The sequence below is a fragment of the Styela clava genome, chromosome 14 (assembly GCF_964204865.1).
Source record: "Styela clava chromosome 14, kaStyClav1.hap1.2, whole genome shotgun sequence".
NCBI classification, from domain to species: domain Eukaryota; kingdom Metazoa; phylum Chordata; class Ascidiacea; order Stolidobranchia; family Styelidae; genus Styela; species Styela clava.
In genome coordinates this window covers 2,645,116-2,668,212 of record NC_135263.1, presented here as the reverse complement: position 1 = coordinate 2,668,212, position 23,097 = coordinate 2,645,116, and the positions used below count along the sequence as shown (strand labels likewise).

At 35.9% G+C, this 23,097-nt stretch overlaps 2 protein-coding genes across 2 annotated transcripts; one reads left to right on the top strand and one right to left on the bottom strand.

The window, feature by feature from the left end:
• The first annotated feature begins 245 nt into the window (after positions 1–245).
• LOC120341235 (galactose-3-O-sulfotransferase 2-like) lies at positions 246–6,611 on the top strand. Its single transcript, XM_039409712.2, has 4 exons — positions 246–445; positions 1,137–1,410; positions 2,781–2,941; positions 3,826–6,611. Exons 1-4 carry the CDS (start codon positions 297–299, stop codon positions 4,499–4,501), a joined length of 1,260 nt encoding a protein of 419 aa, XP_039265646.1. The 5' UTR covers positions 246–296; the 3' UTR covers positions 4,502–6,611.
• Positions 6,612–6,794: 183 nt separating this feature from the next.
• Positions 6,795–22,857, bottom strand: LOC120341234 (uncharacterized). The gene is made up of 12 exons (XM_039409711.2): positions 22,782–22,857; positions 20,596–20,660; positions 20,134–20,310; positions 19,839–19,936; positions 17,963–18,080; positions 14,447–14,610; positions 13,812–13,947; positions 12,880–13,037; positions 12,487–12,544; positions 11,131–11,613; positions 9,421–9,552; positions 6,795–8,086 (listed from the first exon to the last, which is right to left on the bottom strand). Exons 2-12 carry the CDS (start codon positions 20,606–20,608, stop codon positions 7,971–7,973), a joined length of 1,653 nt encoding a protein of 550 aa, XP_039265645.2. The 5' UTR covers positions 20,609–20,660; positions 22,782–22,857; the 3' UTR covers positions 6,795–7,970.
• Positions 22,858–23,097: the final 240 nt, after the last annotated feature.

Genomic DNA, 23,097 nt, shown 5'->3' with positions numbered 1-23,097 from the left:
GAAGGACCTATTATCATCTCTTATCTTATATCAGTTTTGAATTTAAGAAAACCTAAGTATATATGTAAAACTGCTACACAAATGAAAACTTTTACATTTATATTCATTTTATTTCGCATTCAAAAATCTCTGTGAAATGAGTGAGTAATCAGTCTCTGATATGTGATAGTATATGCTAATGGTATTAATCTATAAAGTACGAAGTTTCCAATTAATTTCTTTTAGTTACCATTTCCAACTAAAAATGCCAAATTCAATACATTTTCAGAGTTTAAGATAAATATTCACCAGTAAACATGCTACAAAGCATGAGAAAACCATTGCTAATTTTAATATTGTTGACTTGCATTGCCGTTATTCCTTATTTTTTGTATCTGGACTTGTACAACAGAAACCTGCGGTCAATACGAATAGAGTTGGGCTTGGATTGGGAAAACTATGGAAGGTCAGTAGTTCATTTTAATGACCATTTCTTATCAATGTATTCACGTTTTCCAATATTGTCATAGCCAGCCCTAACATGACGAGGCCCTATGCAAATCGAATTGCGCGGGACCCACCCCTACTAAATATTTTGAGAAATTCTCATTTCGACTTATAAGATTCATTTTGCCCGATAATCGATCCAATGGCCATATGAATGGCCGCAATCAATGAGACGTGGCTTTCGTGTTCCAGAACAATTTAAATTGACAAATCTATTTTTGAATTATTTGTTTCTCTCTCTATATTCAAGTTATACATTCAATTTTTAATGGATCTTTAGTTAGCGTTAAGCGCAAGTCGCACTCCCATTTCGTGGCCATGAACAAGTATTATGGTAATAATGAAAAAAAAAACTAAAAAATATTAGTAATTTACATCAAATACAAAGCAAATTTTATCCCCCCAAAAAGACGAATTTCTCCCTGAGAAGGAATTCTTCTTCGATTGAAAACGTTTATTCAAGCGCTTCTGAGGAAGAGCAGGGAAAACTAAACTAGGTATATTAGTTTAAATTGTGTGGCGACCGAGAAACGAATTCACTAACTTCAAGTTTAAATCTGCTACAAAGTTTGATCGTCAAAACCTGTTTGTTATTCATTGCATTGTTAAACTAATATTACATTACTGACTGATATATTGATTTATTTTAGGGCCATGAATTCAACCACCAGCATACACTGTAGAAACGGACCTAAGCGGAATTTGATGTTTCTTAAAACTCACAAAACTGGGAGTTCTACATTGCAGAATATTTTAGTTCGATTCGCCTACGACAACGATCGTTTTGTCGGGTTACCTACTGGGGGGGATATTTTGTTCGGATATTATTCTGGAACGCCGTTCAAGAAGTCAATGATGATGCCGGTGCCAAAATCAAGAAATGTCAACATGCTCTTGCATCATATGGTTTTCAATAAGAAAGAAGTAAGGTTGAATGGAAAAAAATCAATCAGAACTTTTGATATTTCTCCCATGACAGTATAGTAGATTAGTGCCGATTTGATGTGAAATTATATCAAGTTAACGATCAGATACCAAATTGACACCGAAGTACTTACTATGAAGCTAGGTTACTAGCCCAGTAATGGCAGGGGTTTCCAACTTTCCCTATTTTGCCCGATTTGTATCTTTTTATTCCCTCTTACTATGCACAAAATCTCTGTTTCGGCTAATGTGTGCATAAACATGAATATTTATTCCGCGAAAGGATAATGTGGCGATTAACTAAATGCATAGAGGCCGGTTACCTGTTTAGTTAAAGCAGTTGTTCTCAGTCTTTTTATTATATTTTTATCCTTGCCAAATATAGATCTCCGCCTTTCTCACCATGCATAAAACCGCTGTGCATAAACAATGTCTTACAATAATACCAAACAGCTGAAACAGGCAGAAAATGTGAGTGGAACTACTTTAAATGAAAAGTAAAATTTCCTCCCTATTTCTTGGGGCATGGCAACATCTATCCAGTTATAGATACATACACTTTGATAGGCGGGAGTCCAAAGAGAGCGTACGTGACGTGCACTCCATTTCTCCCATACATAATCATCCCAGCAAGATTTTATGCTTTGAACTCACAGGGGGTTAACACCGTTGACATGGCGATCATGTTTTTTATACCATGCGCCAACATTCGTGCTCAGTGTCTGAATAAAGGGTACTCCTGAAGTATGCGCACCAAGATGTCGCATAACCTGAACCCTAACCTGGTACACAACCTGAGTTCAGGTTGTGCGGCGCCATCTTGGTGCGCATACTTCAGGAAGTTCGAATAAAGATTTTATATAACAGATATTTTTTGTTTAGAATAGTGGCATATTACTAAAGCATGATTTATGTCTTTTTGTCAAAGGTCCAATCCCCGTTTACCACTGCGCCTATTTTCACTGTCCATTAAATCCAGTACTAGTTCGTGGCGCAATGGTTCAACAGTATATATTTATACTAGTCCTCCTTACCTTGGTCCAATGCACCAATAGGCTGAATAGTCCAACAATATTCTTCATAAAGTCCCCTTACAGTTTTAATTTTTTTATGAAATTAGTTCTCAATATATCTCAACCTGGTTTGTTGTTTTTTAATCAGTAGTTCTTTAAGTATTTTACCTCATTTATTACATTCTGTGAGAGCCGTAACAAGATATGATATCGATAAATTCTCTTTGCAAGTTTAAATTATTTTAAAACTTTATGGACACTCTATTCATTTATTTACACCATACTTAGAACCAAGGGGCCATTAAAAATCCGCAAAAGAGAGACGGCTTATATAACCGTATTTTAATTTTTTTTCAGATTGCTTCCGTTCTTCCGTCTGACACCGTTTATTTAACCATTCTCCGGGATCCTGCAACACAATTCGAGTCTGTGTTCCACTACTTGAGAAAAGACGTTCCGGCTTTCAGTAGAGCTAGTGGCGAAAATGGTTTGACTGATTATGTCAGAAATCCAACCCAGTAAGTTTTAGAAATTTAGACCATCCGTGTATTTTGGCGGGGTTTATAACGTCACTGTGACTTCGTAATGACGTAATTTTTAAATGACGTAGTCATGTGGGGATTAGGAATGACATTAGAAAAAATTGTTGCGTCACGCCCACTTGAAGGTATTGTGGTACGAAACGACACGAGACCCCACAATTCAACTCACAGCCATTCACCTTCTTCGGACCTGGACAAGCCGTTTAACTACAGAAGAATTTTTTAATATCTTTCAAAATCAATGGTAGGTTTGAGCCATCGAAAATTTACTTATTTATGGTTGGAATTACCGCAAGTCTGACGAATATCGGATCAATTTGTGATGTCATGGATTTCAAAACCCTTGACCTGCCCTGATGCAGTAAAATTCCAAGAACAAAACAGTATTTTTTATTAATATGTTTATATCGACTCGTTTGTATTAACAGACTAACATTTCGATGCTTATACGTGAAAACGACTCGTTTAACTATTGACTTATACTTTTTACCCCGAAAATTTGACAACATTTTCACCACGAAAAATTGCCTTCCTTGTCGAGATATTATAACCTAATTGGCATCAAGCTGTTGAGAATGTACCAATATACCGACGTAATAGTACAGTCTGCATTGCGTGATCATATCGTGGTTAACTGATTCGACGTTGCATATAAGATATCGGTAAGTCCTCCTCCAAACCCGCATAGACTAGTTCGTAATTATATCCTACTGGACTCAAACTCGATCGATAATTCGTTTTCGAATGATATTTGGCACAATGTGGCAAGCGTCAATATCTTTGTAATCAGTTAAAATTCTCTCGCCTCTATTTGAGCTTATACTTCTACAGTTACACAATAACATCTCTTCTTTTTGCAGGTATTTCAAGGGACGTGGAGACGGTAGATTCTGGTGGTTTGGGAAAAACGGAATGTTTTTCGACCTCGGATTCGACAATTTATCAGAAAATGACACATATATCAACGAAGCAATCGATGAAATTGAAAAAACGTTCGACATTGTTCTAATATCAGAGTTTTTCGACATCTCATTACTTTTGCTTAGAGATTTACTATGTTGGGATATGAAGGACATTATATATTTATCAATGAACGCGCGAAATCAATCAACCGTGGAGCACGTGACAGCTGACGTCAAAGATTTAATATATAAATGGAACAAGGCCGATTGGGCTTTGTACAACCATTATAATAAAACCTTTTGGCGTCAAGTTGAAAATTATGGAAAACATAGACTCGAAAATGACCTAACGGAATTAAATAGATTGAAGAAAGAAATTGCTAATTTCTGTGTTGAAGATAATCTACAAAATAACAGAAACATAAGAGATAATACTTATAAAATGTTTAATCCAGACGGGATTGAAGTCACCCAATATATATTGAAAAAACAAGCAAAAAACAGTCAAATTTGTCAAGGACTGATTTATCCTGAGCTTGTTTGGCATAAAAAGTTGGTAAATAAACAAGATAAACCTCCAGCCACGAAAAGTTTGTGGTCGAGATTGCCTAGTAGTATGCGCCGTAAAGTATAAAATCTTCGATTCTAACCCATCAGTCCCCCGAAGATTTTCTAAGGTAATATGTCCAGAAGAATAGATTTCATCAAAACATATTTGCTACCTGCGCACTACTTCTGTTAATAGCGGGTTGTGTAATAATCTTATAAAATCAATGATAACAGTAATGAGGCACTGTGATTGAAAATTAATTTAAGGTATTTGCAGTGCTTATTAGTTCACCAAAGCCTCACCAAATTCTGTTACGTAAAGAATATATATAATCGTCAAACAGCCATTTTGTTACTATAATTCAGTGAAGAGTAGCGGGACGGATTGAAGTAAGATCGTAGGTTGTCGACCGCTGATTAACGGCATTTACCTTTTTCAAAATGTTCGGACCACGTTACTTGGCGGGATTATAAGATATTTGAGAAGCATCTCTGACAGTTGCATTTCTTGTTTTTTTTTATTTATCTCACTTGTGGCGTTGAGCTGACAAGCATCTACTTATTTGCGATATTCTCAAATGAAACTTTTTCGGAAACTCAACACTTACCACAAGTAAGATGTTGACGTTTCGAAACAATTTTATTTGAAAATTTTCAAGTAATTATCCACCACCAAATGAATTTAAGTTTTTTTTACAAAAGTTCAAAGTTCAAAATTCTAAAATAAATTTTTAACCTTTTTTTCAACTTCTTTTTTGGTATTAAAGCCCACAGATTTGGGGCTTCATAAAAATATCGTTTTTGTGCATTTGTATACATAATTTGATGAAATATTTTGAGTTAGGATATATAGAGAAAAAATCAAATGAAGTTTAAGCGTAAATTAATTATGCGTAATGATCCAAATTTAGTTTCACCTAAAAAAATCCACGAAAAGGGGTTTGGAGTCGAAAAAATTCGAAATGATAACCCCAGTTTTGCAGCCAAAACGGGAAGCTGATGAAACCCCCTTATAAAATGTATATAAAATATTTTATTTATATCATATATAGCGATCTTTCGTAACTTGAAACACTTTTTAGACCCTCAAAACTTATGGAAACCCACGTTTTTCGTGCCTCGATCGGACCCGCTAACTATTACGATCCAACTCGGCAATTTGAAATTTGGAACACCCTCTCTGAAGTTAATGGCTACGCCCCTGTCTCATACCGACTGTTAGTTGAGTAAAGTTAGGACTTCTATTACTAACTCCGGGTTGAAAAAATACTTGTCTTCTACCGACTCTCGGCCGAGGAAAGTTTTTGCTCCGATTACTAACTCCGGATTGTGAAAAATTCCGACTCCAACTCTGGATCCTGAGAAAATCAAATGTTGAGTTTGAATTTGGTAGAATGTCTTGACTTATTTTGACTAATGAAACTGCAATTTTGACTCCTGACTTCGGTGACTCTGAAAGTACAACTCCGACTTCCGTGAGAACATGCTGAACTCCGACCCCATAGCCCTTTCTTGGGGGTGTGTTTGAGTGACTATGATTTAAAACATAAGCCTAGTAATCCTTCACGAGTGAATCGCCCTCTGACCTTTTGTGTTTCCCAACCTATTCGTTGCGACCCAAAGCTTAGCCGCCTGAATATCACAGACTAAAATTTTGGGAGCATCCATTCTGCTTAAATAAATCCACGCCACAATTTCAGAAACTCGCGAATGGCAAAAAAGCGCAGCTTTTTCAATTTGAAGTCATTTTCGGTATAACAAATGTTATGTGAAAATGATTGTTTCATATTAGTATTTTAATTTTTTGGTCTTAAGTGCACTACATGTCGTTTGGTATTTGAGCATATCCTTCGGCCCCAGGATTATACAATACATATTTTTTATTCAATCTGTATCGCTTGGAAAAAGACTGGAGACCACTGCCTTTTGCCATAGCATGAAGAGATTTTATTTCAACGCTTCATGTCCGTTAATGTTGTCAGTTTTTTTTATTCACATGCAATGATGTCCTAGCAAAAATCCCAATAATTAGCTCAAGATAAATCAGAGAAATTGGAATTTTCACAAACTTTTTTATTCCGTATAAATGAAAGAGTTATAGAACAAACATATACAAGTGAAACATATTTCAAATTTTCATTTTCTTTACCTGTTTTTTTTTTAAACTCAGTTATAAAATAAAAAGCTTTACACTAGTTGTGACACACGTATCAATTCAGCCTTAAAAAAGCAAGAATATTGTAAATCAAGAAAACATGTTTCTTGAAAATGGAAATACATTCCACATATTTTTATAATCGAATATAATAATATAGTATTATCAGCTTAGAAATGAAGAATTGGATATAGTCATAGTCAGGTATATTTTTTCCAACCAGTAAAATAATAAACAGATACAATGCAAAAAAATATGCGAAAAGGAAAAGAACATAATTTCACTGGGGAAAGAAACCGCGGAGAACCAAAGTTGTTTATCTAGCAGCGGCAGCCAAGGTTCCGTTATCTAATTAGGATTTTGAAGAATAATATATTATAATTAATTAGTAATGTTTTAGCGAGACATCGCCACGACACTAGGTTGTATCAAAGAGCCGCATTAAATTTTCCTTTTCATAGACCAGATTTTACGTCATCAGACAAGAATTGCAAAACCCGGAATGTTTTTGGCCAGTCCAAAGCATGGTAACCTTTTTCAGTGCTACTTTGATATGCGATCTTGACGATTGTGTGATTCCAGTTTTTAATATGGTCAGGTAGAATGTCCTTCACGTTAAGCAAGTGAGATCGCATACCGAAGTGGCACCCCTTTCACACACCAGTGCCTGTTCGTCAGGTCTTGCTCAGGGCGGTTAGTATTTTTGATGAGCGGTTAAATTATTACCATATAATTTGACATCATCCACCAGGATTTCACAACCTCGTTCACATTTTAAAAATTCTGTCAATTGTCAGTTTGAACTGATCATAGAAAACAACACTGGAAGCTGGTTTATATAAAAGTCATCTAATTTTTCCAACTTTAAAATTTAAAATATCGTCAAAAAGAGCAGCTCATTCATTTATATAAGGCCTATCTCACTATAGTGCGCAATATTTTTTTCAATACAGTACTATTAGGATGTGTACCTCGCTATATCGTAATAACTACATCAAGCTGGTACAATAGCGTGATAATTTTACCCCGAATATAATTTACTTATTTTTATGAATTTAAATTAGCGACGATATGTATGTGTGCCATGTGTGCCAAGATGGACGCACAACCTAAACATAGTATGTGTATCAGGTTAGATTATCAGATTGTGCGTCATCTTGGTGCACATACTTCTGGAGCGCCTTAAATTGTACATATTCTAGAAATGACTCAAACAGATTAAACGTAACTGCACCCGGGAAGGTGACGTATGGCGGTTGATCTAATGTTATAGTAACACCAAAAGAGGATGCACCATTATATATCCATTCCAATTAAATGATACTTTCAGTAGATTAAATGAGCTATAATGGCCAGCATGGCAGACCTGTCAAAAATTATGTTATGGATAAAAATTGTTTCAATCACTAATATTACATAGATTGCAAGTTTTCTTGCAGTACACTTTTGACCAGGCCAAGGCTTTTTCATCGCAGTAAGTGTCATCACAAAAAGGGTGTAAATCCTTGCAGGTATCTGAAACATAGCATAACGCAATTTGAATAAAATTAGAACATGAGTGCGAAATAAATTATATTCATTCTCCACGAAACAGATTCTTACTATTGATTTCCATATTTACGGTACGGCAGCATTTGGGTTGCCTAACTATATTTTGGAATTAATTTTAAAATCGCGGTTCCAGAAATTTTTGCCCACCATCTCACAAAACTAGCATTCAATTAATTAGTCAGCGAGTCTGAGTAGTGTTGGTATGTTTGTATTTTGTTCAGATAAATTTAAAAAGCATTCACTTTGGTTCTCAACGGGCTATCAAATAAGGCTTACAAGTGCCATTGTTTTATTTATCATCAAAATTTGGTTCTGAGCTTAAGTTGAAGTCAAATCTTTGGATCTTTTGTACAAAGCCCTCGCAGCTAATTAAAAATAAGTGAGATTTGAGCAAAACACCCCGCCACGTTCTAAAATAACAAATTAGTAATTAATTATTCAGTTAAGGTTAAGGTTTGAGTTAAAAGTTATTTAAAAATCCAAATTTCCAGCGCAATCTGCATTCCTAACCACAACTGGATAATTACTACCGTAATTCCTTTACTTTTTGGCGAGGGCTTTCTAAAAAAGATCCAATTTTTTATAATCTAGAGTCGGTAGTCGAAGCTATTTTTTTTTTTCAACTCCGAGATTTAAGGTCAATGAGAAATATTCCGAATAGGAAGATTCAGTTTATTCCAAATACTAGAGACATACACGGAAACTTTGAACGTTTTTACGCCGTGCATGTTTAATCAACGCATGGTCACAAACCCCGCGAGACTTCCCATACTATGGAAGATAAGTTGGAAATTCATACTTCTGAAAGTAGGGAAATTTTAAAATAAAGTGAAACACTTTGCATCCGCTGAAGCAGGAAGTAATTCGTCAGCTACTTTCGATCATTCCAGATTAAAGAAATGCTGGATCGAGTATCAATTAGAGAAGGGATGGAACAGGGGTCAAAAATGTTGCCCACCTAGACTGGAGGGCCATGTAAGTGTGACGTAAAAAGTTACATTTTATGAACAATATTTACAGTGTTACAAAAGCAAAAGTGGAAAACAATAAACCTCGTTTCAAAACTAAATTCAATCAAAATCTCAACAAATTCAGCTAAAACATCACAATTTAGTTTTAGTTTGAAAGACAGCTTCAGGCGGGCAAATTGGAATACTCATCGTGCCGGATTTGAAGCGTTGTGCGTAATTATACTACTTTAAAGACTATGGATCTCGGTTTCAAATCGTTTCCGAAAAAATGAAATAAATCTGACTCAAGATTCTTTTACAATTAAAAAATCTTGTTTTTATACTCACTCCTCTCGTCATATCCACAGAGTCTGCAAGTCAATCTACAGTTTTCCAAAGCCCAATCGAAATCGAGAAAACATCTATCATTATCCCTCCAAGCTCTTCTACATTTTCTCTTTGACTTTTTATTTTCGCAACCTGTAGAATGTAAGATACGGTCAAAAATATTTTGGTGTTAGAAAATTATGTACAAAAATGATTCCTCCACGAACCCTAACATAAAGGCAAACGTATTATTGATCTACGCATAGGCAGTGCTGAATTAATCATTAAGCAAAATAACTTGCTTTGAACACCAAGGGATGTTGGGACCCCGGAAATTTTCATAGACGATTATTCGATGGTGCACCAGTGTTTAATGAAACAATTCAGGTTGTTTTGACTATAAAGTATCATCTATCAATGTTTGTGCGCATGAAAATTGTTTCCAAAACAATCATGCTAATTAATCGTAACTTGACCCTCAATTCGTAATGAACACTGAAACTCACTTATTCAATTTCAGATAACATAGACCATCAGTTTCACTATTAATATTATTTATATACAGAACGCTCTAATCTCAAGTGCTTAGGAACTTTAAAATACATGTTCCGGCCCTGACACTGATATAGTGGTTTTCATTCTAATTGGTGGAGAGAAACCCATGGACGGTAATATATCCCAGCGGGAACAGCGTTAGACGTCCTTTGATATCATCGCACATTTCGGCTTCAAATTCCATGCCTCCCCTTCATTCAAAGTTGAAACAATAGGGTAGTCAATGTCAAACGAAACAATTCGATCCTTCCAAATAAAAGTAACTCCTAACACATCGTGAGATATCAATTCGGAAGCGTGGCGTCGTATATACAAGAGAGCGATGCTCAAATCAATGAACACGAAGACCAAAACAGAGTAGTAAGGGTATACAATCTGTCACACACACACGCGGAACCGCCACAAGCGTATGGCGAAAAGTGCAATCTTTGACCACTGAAAATTTTGAAGCAATTGGTCCAGTAATTAACGTGAAAAGTGATTTTTTAATACCAAGCATAACAACAACGGGATAATACCAAAACGACCCATATGTAAATTTCGTGTCCAAAAATAGTACGCTTGTATTCACTGGTGGTATGGAATTTCAGTTGTTATCCATTGGTGCAAAATTTAAAAGCGTTCAAAACTTGTGATTACTTTTTTTACGAGAGATTATATATTTTGAACTGTATTTAAGGTCAGGTAAACGGGATTAATAGATCTGCCAGAAGATATATCTGTGGCTCTCAGTGCAGGGCTTCAGAGCGGCCGCCTGGGTCAGCAAGTTGTCGGGGAAGGCATATCCAAGCCAAAGAGTTCGCATTATTACGCATGTTCCTCTAGATGCGTCATTACTTAAGTAAAAGATGACATTACGTGCGTAGTATTGTGTGACCCCTGGAGTGTTTTCACTTTGCAAACTTGGAAGTAAAGATAAGGAATATCGACTCTACCACGATATCCAACGCTTTTGAGAGAACCTGTACTTAAAAGCTAAGTTTGTTAGGGGTCGTTAGGAAAACAATAGATTATTGAATAATGCGATCAAAAACTGTTTTGCTGACAATGTATCAATATTGGGGATAAAATTAAAAATTAGTTAGAAGAACGCCCGATTAGTAGAGAAACCCAAACACTTGTAAAAACAAAATTGCTTTTTTTTAACATAGTGTAAACAATTCTCATTTTACTGACCACACAAATCGCACGTTTTTTCACATTTTTTTTTCATTCTCCATGCTCTGTAAAAGCAAAGTCCTTTATCTTTCTTATTTTGACATGTGGTGTCTGATCTCCTATTTCTGCAAGTAGGTGGTGCCGTCGATGTTGTTGAAGTAGGCATGGTAGTGGTAGCAGAGAAAGTAGTTGGTTGAGTTGTTGTAGGAGTAGTGGTGGTCGGTTGGGTTGTAGTAAGAGTTGTGGTGGTCGGTTGGGTTGTAGTAGGAGTTGTGGTGGTCGGTTGGGTCGTTGTAGCAGACGTGGTAGTAGGTTGGGTTGTTGTAGGAGTCGTGGTGGTCGGTTGGGTTGTAGTAGGAGCTGTGGTGGTCGGTTGGGTTGTAGTAGGAGTTGTGGTGGTCGGTTGGGTTGTAGTAGGAGTTGTGGTGGTCGGTTGGGTTGTAGTAGGAGTTGGTTCCGTAGTAGTTGTCGAAGATTGGGTAGTCGGTGCAACTGTTGTAGCTGAATAAAGTTATATGGATATTATTTGCAGCTTAGTGTACTTACAAATATAGATCATTAATCTCTAGACGGTGACTTTGTTTTAAAAAGACTAGTTAACGAACCAAGACAAATAAATTTGGGTTCTGAGACAAGTCAATGAATTTGAGATTGGCAGCAACCACCCCATTCAAATATAATCTCCATGTATGCATCACAGGCAAGTTACGAGGTCCATCGACTCTAAATTTATGCCCGCGGCAGACTTGTTTGTGAAAAGTGATTGTCACCATATTGAAATAATACAATCCAAACTGCCGGAAAGACAGAGAGTAAATCAACTGAAGGGTAACCAAATGAAATATTTCTTGGTGCTGCTATAGAGTTAGTCCCCATCCCCCTCCCCCCTCCAAAAAAAATTGAAATAATTTAAATTCAAACACTCGCCTAATGTGTATGGTGTTCCACCATACTTCAATTTTTAACTCAAATATAATTGTATTTGATTAGCCAGAATATACCAGTGGCGCATATACAAGTGCAGAGTGCGGTCTCTCAAATACACAACGCATTTTGATGGGCTACAAATACTTTTATTACGTACAGCATATTTATTACCACCAACCAAATTTGGAAACCGAAATGGAATGCTGCGGAGCATACTGCTGCCGTCAAATGTCGCCTAACCAGATTCAGTCTGGGTTCCGGTTAGGGTTGAGTGTTTATTATGTCTGTTAGGGGATTATACAATGTAAAATGGAGCGTTAGACACAGAAATATGCTTTTCTTTGAAGGGAGGGTTTCGGACCCTCCAGCCTTCAGCTTGAGACAGATCTCACACTGTAGCTGAGCCGGCTTAATGCTACAATCACGATGAAAAAAAATATTCTTTACCTCCACATTTGTACAGAGCATTAATTTGCGTGATATCAGATGCCGCGAACCCCGCTTGCTGAAAAGAGAAACAATATTCAACGATTAATTAAGTGCTCTATTAGAAAATATTGTAAAGTGAGATTTTGGTATTCACTGTTAAAGTCGTAACAAGGAATGCCCACTGAGTCCCAAGTTTAAAGAGTCGAATTTAAATAAAATGAAGTAATAAAAAAAGGATGGTTGAAATTTCAGATTTCTTGAAATATGGAGCTAGAATTGGAATTTTCAAAAGAAAAAATCTTGCACACTCATAGCTATTGCAATAAAACTTTTGCTACATGGTATTTGATTTTCATCTTTATCCAGGAAGAGGGGAAAGTCTATAAAAGCCCTGTAGTTGACCATTCCCACCTGTGTATTAAGTTCGTTGCCGTTCAAATCAGTTATAGTAAATCCTGTTTCTCCCTCTTTCAAAAATATTGTAGAGAAGTAGTGCATCACGGATTGAATATCATATGGAGATCCAAGAGAATCTATTTCTGGTACTATATCGAAATTGCTTACTGCATCTGAAAAACAAAATGGCGTCCTTTAACAGCATCTACACTATTAAATACAATGGATTAGCACACGATGAAATTTATGTAAAATTTCATTTCAGTTTACCGGAAATAGAAGCGCGACATGCGTTTAGCATTTGAGCATATCCCCCGTTCGCGAGATTTTACTAATTTATTTTTTGAAAAATTTGGGTTGCTTGAAAGAAAGGTTGGGTTGTTCGGTATATAAAAAAAAAGATAAAATTTGATCGTCCAAAGAAAACAAGAGAATGATGCTCAAATATATGGTCACGAAGTAGTACAGATTTGCATTCTGTCACAGTACACCACCGGTACCGCAATCATCGCAAAAACTAACGCAAACCCGGAACCGTCTGAAAAAAGGTGCGCAATTTTATATGACGTCATGGCAGATGAAAAAAGAAATTCCTTAGAGGCCACAAAATTTTTCAAAATAAATATAAGTAATTAACTTGTGGAGAAAAATACTATAATCTATAAATACTATAATACTATATTCTTCAACCTCTGAAAATTTCAAAGCAGTTGGTCCAGTAATTAAATAAAAAGGCGAGTGAGTTTCCATATAAAAAAAGCACAAAAACATATTAATAATTATTAAAAACGATTCATATGTACACTTCATGTCCAATGAACTAGTTTCTTACATTTACTAACATTAAAGGGATGGAGAAGGGAATGCTCCTATCGGGTTTTAATGATTGATAAGAAGAGAAAACAAGGACAAAACGGTTGCCCGTTCTTTCTCAATAAAAATCTTACCGGGTTGTACCTTCTCAATATTGACTATTACGTGATCATTACGATCGGGTCTTGACTGCTCGTGCCAAAATCCTAATGCGTGCATGATTTCGTGGATGATGACGCCTTTTGAATCGCAATCAGGTCCCAGATTGAGCTAAAAATGTAAATGTAATTTCATGTATAAATACAATTTCCTTGTATATTTCCGTAATAACGACCAAGCACAAATAAGTCAACAGTGATGAAACAATTGTAATTTGTGCAAACGCTTCTATCGCTTAGACAGACAATCAACCATGGTTGTAAGCATTGCTTGGTTTCATGGTATTGAGTGTTATTTGTCAGTTTTCAGTTTTATTTTTACAAAATTAGTTGTCAAGATATTCAATTTATTTGTGGCTATTAAAAATTAGTCCCAAAGCTGCGATAGACTAAGCCATCACCCATTACAGTAATAAAATACTTGAATTTGGGTGAACGATGTAACTCTCCTTAGCTTGTTACATCAGAAGATTTTGAAATTTATAATATGAAGAACCTCATGAAAATGCGCATAGGATGGAATTTTTATTGAAAGATTCCTATACTTTTAGACGCTTCATAACATATATTAAAATATAAAAGTGGATTGTGCAACCTCTAATTATTCTAACCTCATTTGGTTGGGTGAACGCTCTTCCAACATTGGACCAGCAACCAGTGTTTTCGCCCGTAATTCTTATGTAATTTTCTTGACCTGTACGCGGAACTAATCTGATACACGTATTATCGTTGAAATCAGCAATCGCATCATCAAATAGTTGCCTAACGGCTTCGGCTGAAACAAATATAGTTTATCGTAAATTTTTACAACTCAGTATATTTTTAATATATCAGTAGGCGTAAGTCAGAGGTGGGCAAATTACGCCCCGCGGGCCAGATCCGTCCATCGAAGTATTTTATATTCGCCATTGGAAATATCGATGAAAATAACGTCATGATGACTCCGATTGTTACACTGTGCTTTCCTATTATTATGTAAACATTATCCTAGTTGTTGAACTAACTGTTGCAAATAACCTTTTTTCATTCATAGTTATTTATAGTAATTAAACCAGTGTTGTCGACCTTTTTTCGAAATGTAACACCCTTTTATCCATAAATAAAAATATGGTACGCCCCTCCAATACCGCATTCTAATTGGACAGAATACGAAATATTTCGAGGATATACATGTCTATAAAGGCACAGTACTGTCAATATTTATTGAATGTGAACGTTGATCTTTAATTCCACCAAATCTTTGTCTTTAATTCATGGCACATTTGGGATTAGTGTATCGTATCTTTATTTGATTTTTCTTTTTATTATTTTTATGGGAGTAAAAAATTTCGAAATTTCATTTTGTGTGCATTCGGACGAAAATAGAAACATCGTTTAGTGCAGTATAAGACTTGAATATTTTGAACTCTCCCTTATTTACCTAATATGATCGTAATTCAAGAAGTTCACCAGAAATAATATCCACAAGGACAATGGCCGCCACGCGTATTATGCCAGCAAAATTCAAAAACAAATTACAATTTTTTAGGTTACTCTTCCCAAACCATTTCCGGTATTGTAGGAGTGCAGTTGAGAACTAATCGGTGCGCTACAAAAAGTATTATGTAGGGCTGGGAATGGTTAACGGGTTTATAGTGATAATCCTGTTATTTTGTTAAGTTTTGACTGTTGTTTTAATTAATAATAATAATAATATTTGTATTAAAACCAGATAATTCAGAATTTCTCAAAATTATAAACCGCCAAAACAAGTTCTGCTACTGGACATAATTAGGGTTAAATAGCCCAAAGCCATATCGCAATGACGAATCAGTTTTAATATACTTCATCTTTGTTACACACCTGATTAGGACATTTCCGTGCATGCTTAATTTAATATATAAGATCACGATTCACTGTTTAATTATCCGGTTGGATCATTTTATTGTATTGCGATCGTATCGTCGACAATAAAGATATTCACAATAAAGATAATAAAGATAAAGATAAAGACAATAAAGATGCCTCGTTAAAGTGTGTCTGACAGAATGGGGATCGTACAGGCGCTACAGTTGCCATAAGTCGTCGCGTGACAACAAAGGATACATCATCTAACCAACAAATAAACGAGAATATCGGTCAGAGACCGAAGACTTATCGATTGAAAGTTATGGGATCCCCCAAAACAGCACTCTAACTCCATAGTGACACCTTGTGTCCCATCACTAATTGATTAATAACTCGCTAATTATACGACATAATTCATCCAAAATCAACAGGCTTCTGGTCCGAGATATGATAAATGCACATGCAAAATTTGGAGCAGATTCAACCAGGCCTCCGTGAGATATCGCGTGCATCTAACAGACAGACAAACACACAGACAGACAAATACCTATCAACATACTTAACGATCTAAAGATCGATAAATAATTAGCCAGAATATACGTTCTTGGTTATATAGGTTAACGGTTAAGATTTATTTTAACCTTCATGATGTACAACTTCTTTAAAAATGACGATGACATCGCAAATTAATCTACTGTGTCGTTTAATTCAATAGACCATTCAACTCAAAGTACTAAGATTGCTGATTATGAAAATTTGACAATGATAAATTTAATTTTCGTTTTCGGTTAAAAAAAAATTGTCGTCTATTCAATGGGCGTAGTTGATGCTGTTTTTCTTCAAGATATCTCTAAAAAAAATAGCACGACGAGTACTGAATATTTGTCACGTAAATGACATTTGATAACGGAATCGGGATTTACTAAAATACTTCATATGTCCGAAACGTGCTGCATATCTCTTGCAGCAAAGCGATCACGAAACTATCTCTATTCGGGACTAATTTTGAGAGATAAGATCACGCGAAATTGCTTTGTAACCATTGTGACGTAATAGGCTAAAATTATAAGTTATTACGCCAAGCGCCAAGCTGTGGTTAATCGGTGATTCCCTAAAATTCCCAGCCCTAGTTTTATGAGGAGCAGATAACAAAAACTTGGGAAACGCCAAAAATAACGCTGTGCACCAGTGTAACCTCAAACGTTGTGTTTTATTCCTGACAAGTTATCAATCTTCTGTGAATACATTTAAAAGTAGCGTAATATAGTAGTATTCTATACCTATTCAGTAGACCCTATTGATGGGGTACACTCTTTTGTTGTTAATACACCACGGAGTGTGCTATACATCCGGTTGACGTGCACTGGCGTAAACTGTTTCAACCTAGTGTGAGATATTTGCGAATTGAAACTATTTTAACTACAAAATTTAAAATGGGAAAGGTACCTGGACCGTTCACTAATATTTTAATGTTTAGTGAGTGCCCAACGAAATTAGTTATCATAATATTCGGGCATCCTAGAGCCGGGGTCGGCAACTTACGGCACCTCTCCCCCCTACGGCCCCTCTCTGAATTATAGTAACAAAACAGCTGTTTTGACAATTATATCCTTTACGTAACAAAATTTATTTTGAGACACGTGTAAATTATATTATAATCTAACAAGTATATGATTTCCAATTGCTCGTTGAATGAGCCTATATTTTAATTATAATTGGACAAATGGCAACAAAACGCAGAAAAGTCGATGCTAAGTGCAATTGGTTTAATGGCGCAGAAAATATTCAAAATATTCGGGCGCTGCTAAAAATTAAACTTTTGATCTGTGTGAAAAAATGTGATTCATCGGCCATCCGTTCGGTTTTTATCTTTCTAAAAAGATGTGCGGCTCGCTAATGACTTGCAACCTTTATTTTGGCCCGCGAGCGACAAAATGTTGCCGACCCTTGTCTCTTGAGTATTGTGTAGGCGTAGTGGAGTAGAATTCAAGTTGCAACAGAAGTTTTTTTGAAGGATTTAAGAGGCCGGAAATAAGTAATATCTTTAAAGTCGAAAATTAATTCTAAAGAACTCCGAATTGAACATTCAAATGGAATCGAATAATTTAAAATCACCGCCTTCTTCTTTCTTTTTGTCTGGTCACGGTCGTCCGAATCATCGGGTATTCGCAATTGACCAAATATAAACTTTAGCACTATTACTATGCTTTATAGGAGTAACTCATTCTTCTCGCGTTTCAGAACTACCTCATACCTAATTCTTTTTTAAATCAACACTTTTAAAATTACTCATCACTTACTCACAGCACCAAGTTCATATGGTACGAGTGGATTTTCTTCTGTGTCTTTGTCAACTGTCCACAGCTGTAAATCCGTCTCTATTCCAGCGCCACTTTGAGCACCGTCTGGAGCATTTCCCTGTCGAGTATAAAATCAGTTATTTATAACGTGATATTTACATTTCTGCAGCATCATAAGAACCCTTTAGTTAACTGAAACAGTGATTCTGAAATTATGTTTACGTGGACCAACACAGCAAATAGTGGAGAAAGGTATTATTTCGAGAAAGTATCTTGTACGAATACCAGCCGGTGGGTTCTCAGGTTCTCCGCTGATAGTTTAAACCGGCACTCAAGCAGCCAGTTACACCAGCGTTTCTCTAACTGTGTGCAAAAAAATTCAGGTGTGCAGTGGAGCTTTGGAATTTTAGAAAATAAGCTATTCGTATTACACATAGGCGGCATACATGCAAAGAGCAAGCTTATGAGAGTTTATAGTATACATAATTAGACTGGTAATATTATTGCATTTGCCATATTGTTGTAGTAAGAGTAATTGTCACATTGTAACTTTATTGTTATGTCATAATGTATTTGTGAATAAGACGTCCACCTTCCACCCTGTTAGGCTAACAGAAGAGCAAGTTTGGACGAGTCTATCTTCTCACAAATTCTATTCAATCATCGGTGCAAAAGCCATCAAAATAATCTAGCCATTTGCATCTTTATGGCTCTGTAAAAATGTTTCATAAAAAAGGCACACACATCGCATTAACATCTTCAGAATAATTTGTTTAAGGCTAAATTTATTTTTTCACAAGTGTGCCGCAAATTTTTTTTATTTGATCAGTGCGCCGCAAGCAAAAAAATTAAGAATCACTGGGTTACACCGATAGAAACGCGCGGATCTATAACGGAAGTGTTGTTTTGTGGGCGGGTTACCGAGACTGCCGGTTCATTTTCAAGCGCTGAATGTTTCGTAGACATTCTTGGGACCTCCTGAAGTATGCGCACCAAGATGGCGCACAACCTGAACTGAGGTTGTGTACCAGGTTAGGAATCAGGTTATGCGACGTCTTGGTGCGCATACTTCAGGAGTACCCATTTTTGCTTATGTAATATACCGTAGCTAAAAAATAATGTTCACTAAAATCCCTAAGGCTTCTCCGGTTTATGAAGTATCGAGACGACTTGTTCGATAGAGTATTATCTGCGAAATAGAATAGAAAAAAGCTTTGTTGGCAAATTGTTGATCTCAGCACTTGAATTTAAGGTAAATTGATAATTTTCGGAGAATTTTTCCTAAAATTCGATAAAATACCACCTCGAAACAAAAGGGAAATCACTTTTATGCTTAAATATTCTCATTTTATTTGTTATATGGAACGAGGAATAAGTGTCAGTTAATCTGCGTTGACACATCGTGCTGACTGTTATAAAACGCACATGTGCGGAAATTTTATTCCCCTTCTCGGGATATGAGATTCGAATCTTACTGCAATGATCATATGTAATAAGACCCGCGGAAGGTAATCGGCATGCTTAGCGAAACGAAAGCGTGGAGGCAATATGTAAAAGTAGGTATTCTTCGTTAAATAGCACCGTGAAGGCATTCAATAGTGTGGTGGAAATTGCAGCCACACATTCCTTGCAAAAGTTTGATATTTGGCTTCTTTCTCAGTATTTCCATGCGATACAGTCACTTATATGTCACGATATACAATAGGTTATCTGGATTGTTCCAATTATTCTCGTTAGACATTGTCTACTCAATTTATTACATTATGACTGGAGTGGGGTATGCGATTTGAATGCGAGATACTCAATCTGCAATGAAAATACAGATAAGTCATACGCTTTAAAAATCATTTTCAATGTGGACAGAGCTACATTTTACCTGGTTTTTGATGTGGTTGTAATAATAATCGGTTTGATAAAACCTGTGCCAAACTGCCCGATCTTGGTCGGAGCGGGCTACCATGTCGTCAATCCATACTGAAAATAATAAATTCAAAAATTTGATGAGTATAGAATTACGAAGCAAAACGTTGCAAAACGTACCAAATATCCACTACCACAATAATATATACACTCTCTTAGTCTGAGTTCATTGTCCCCGTTTATTTAAAAAAAGTGAGAAATTATATTGTGTTCTAACAGAACAGGCGTTTTAACAGAAGAAAGATATTTACCTGCATGATCATCACACTCGCATATGGGGCAGCCTATGTTTTCACCTACAAACTTCAAACAACCTGTGTTTTCTATGCATTCCTTTGCATTGAAGTCTCGGGTACGAGGATCTGCGCATTTTACATTTGCTGCATTGATATACTCAATGCAAACTAAGATGAAAACAACAAAAATACCTGAAAAACAAAACAATTTTTACTGAGTTTTCAAGTGTTTCATATTCTAATGAGCCAGCATTGGATTCGGAATTAAATATTTCCGGTTCTTATTCCATGACAACTACCTCGCCTCGGATTGATTTTCTAGGCATCTCTACTATATTGGTACTGATGAATAATAGTAGAAATTGCCTGGAATGAAAAAAAAACCACAATGTGTTCGCCAATAAAGAGAAAAATTTCAAGTAGTATCAAGTAAAGTACCAAGTATAATTTTTTAAACTGAAGAAAATTTAATTTTACCAATTTTCAGCATTTTTTTGCTTTTTCGTGTGAGCTATATCTTCTGGAAGAACTTGGTGAAAGAACTAAAGAGAATTTTGTTTATTATTAGCCTTTATATTTTATTATATATATTTCAGTGACATATTTTGACAACTACTAAATCATCACGAAAAACTTATGAAAACATTTTACAATTGAAATTGCAGAAGTTTGTGAACACAAAACTACATTTTTGCAGAAGTCTATTCTCTAAGAAAGACGAGTCAAATTTCAAACTTTTTTTGAGAGTTTACATCAATTGTCATTCTCTTTCTAGATTGAATATCGCGTTTCGAGTTATTATATTTAGAATACTCGAGTTACTTTGAGTCTTCGATAAATGGTTTCTCAAGCCCAACTTGAACCGAGCCAATGACCACACCCTCGCCAACACGGCTCGACGGTGTGGCGCATCGTGCTCAGCGTCAGGAATATGCTAACGACGGCGCCTCTGATTATCCTGCGTGGCATTGCAAGAATTTTCAAAAGGTGAGAGGATGGGTAGCAATTTCTAATTACCAAGTTGGAGCGTGCCAGCTGAAGGGTCCGACAGGAGGTCGTAAAACATGGGTTTTCGAAAGTCTTGACGGTTAAAAATACGTTTCAAGCTACGAAAATTGCTATATATATTGCTTTGGTATACAACGCGCTGAATCGTGGAGATTTTGGTACTTCTTTCTTATAAGTAACATCTTTGGAGCGTTTTACTCGAGAGCAGTACTTGAATGTATTTGGATATATATATTGGATTAACTTGGAAGATTTTGAACTAGGGTTTGCTCATAGTTGAATAGATGAAGAACTTCAATTAAAGCAAATGTTTATTGTCAGCACTTGAATTTGTGATAAATTGATAATCTGCGTGGAAAGTTTCATCACATAAAACACCACTTCGCAATAAAATGCGTCTTAAACCAAGGGAAATCATTTTTTCGGTTAAAAAATTTTAAACTTTGCTTCTCTCGCCGCATATAAACTCCAATTACAGGGAGATAGAAAGTCTGACTTCGATTTTTTGAAGTGTATTTTCATTATTGCACTATAACGAGAAGTCGAAAGCCGCTGCTGGCTATAGGATTACAATATAAGTGTCCATCCTATTCACTAGAGAAGCAAAATGCATGACACTATAATACTAGCTTGAGATATAACCCACGCTATAGTGTGAAAGACCTCACGCTTTTGTATCAGCAAGCTTGTCCATGGGACATATTTTTCTGTCCCATTCCCATCCCATATCAATTATACTTGTCCCATCCCATCCCATATGATTCCCATTGGAATAAAATTCAAAAAAAATGTTAAAATTAGGTTTATCGTCTTCTAAATAGGACTACATGTACGAAGAGACATGCAAAACAACAAAATTTACGGAATTTATTAACTTTATATTCATAACTAATATAAATGTGTCCATCAGCCCCTTCGCGAAGTATATTGTTAATGCTGAATATATTTTTCTCTTTATAATTAACAAGAGAGCTATGCTCAAATATATGGACACGAAGTCTATAAGGAAATGTTTTATCATTTTCCCGAAAATCATACGGTATTTGGTATCTCACGTGTCCCATGGGAAATATAAATGTTTGCTATCCCGTCCCAACCCATTAGACGCTTCTCATGGGATTCCAATGAAAAGCGCATTCCCAGGGACAAGCCTAAGTATTAGCTTTGGGTAGACCGCACACTATAGTACTTGCTTGAGATATATCTCGCTCATAGCGTGGTAGACCCCACGCTACTCTAGTAGCTTAAGATCTCACGCTAAAGTACCAGCTTGAGATATATCTCGCGTATAGTGTGGTGAACATTACGCTATATTACTAAATCACGGTAGTAGATATCACCCAAAGTGTGGTAGACCACACGTTAGATCAGCATCATAAACAAGTCAGCCTTTCCCTTCTGACTTGACTTTCACAACCTGATCTACAGAATTATGATAACTATTACCCCTGGACTATTTTCGTTAAAATTTCGTTAGAAAGGCAATTTAATATTTAATTTATAGCAAACAAAAATTTTACTAAAATAGTTCTCTAAAATTGCGAAGGAAATAGGGAACGAAACGAAATCGGTACTTTCAAAAAAGTAGCTCCTCACACACCGTTTGATATTAATGCAAATATGCAAAAATACTCATAAAACATAGTTATACTAACTTCTTTTATTCGACACAGGAATCTTCACTCTTGACTTCCCGACGGCCAGGACAAAATTGCTATAGCGCTACTCGAGCTGACTGGTTTTAAACGAGGTTCCGGAAACGGAAAAGTTATGAAACGTTCTGTCACGAAATCAATTTATTTATCATTAAGATAGTGTGGTAATGATTACGGTACCATTTTTTGTAAACTGGAGCTATCGAATAAATATTAAAGAGCATGTACATTTTTGCTCTCAATAAATACCATAAAACCTTTTTCCTTTTTACAAGCACACGATATTTTATACACATACAAATCTTTGAGTACGATC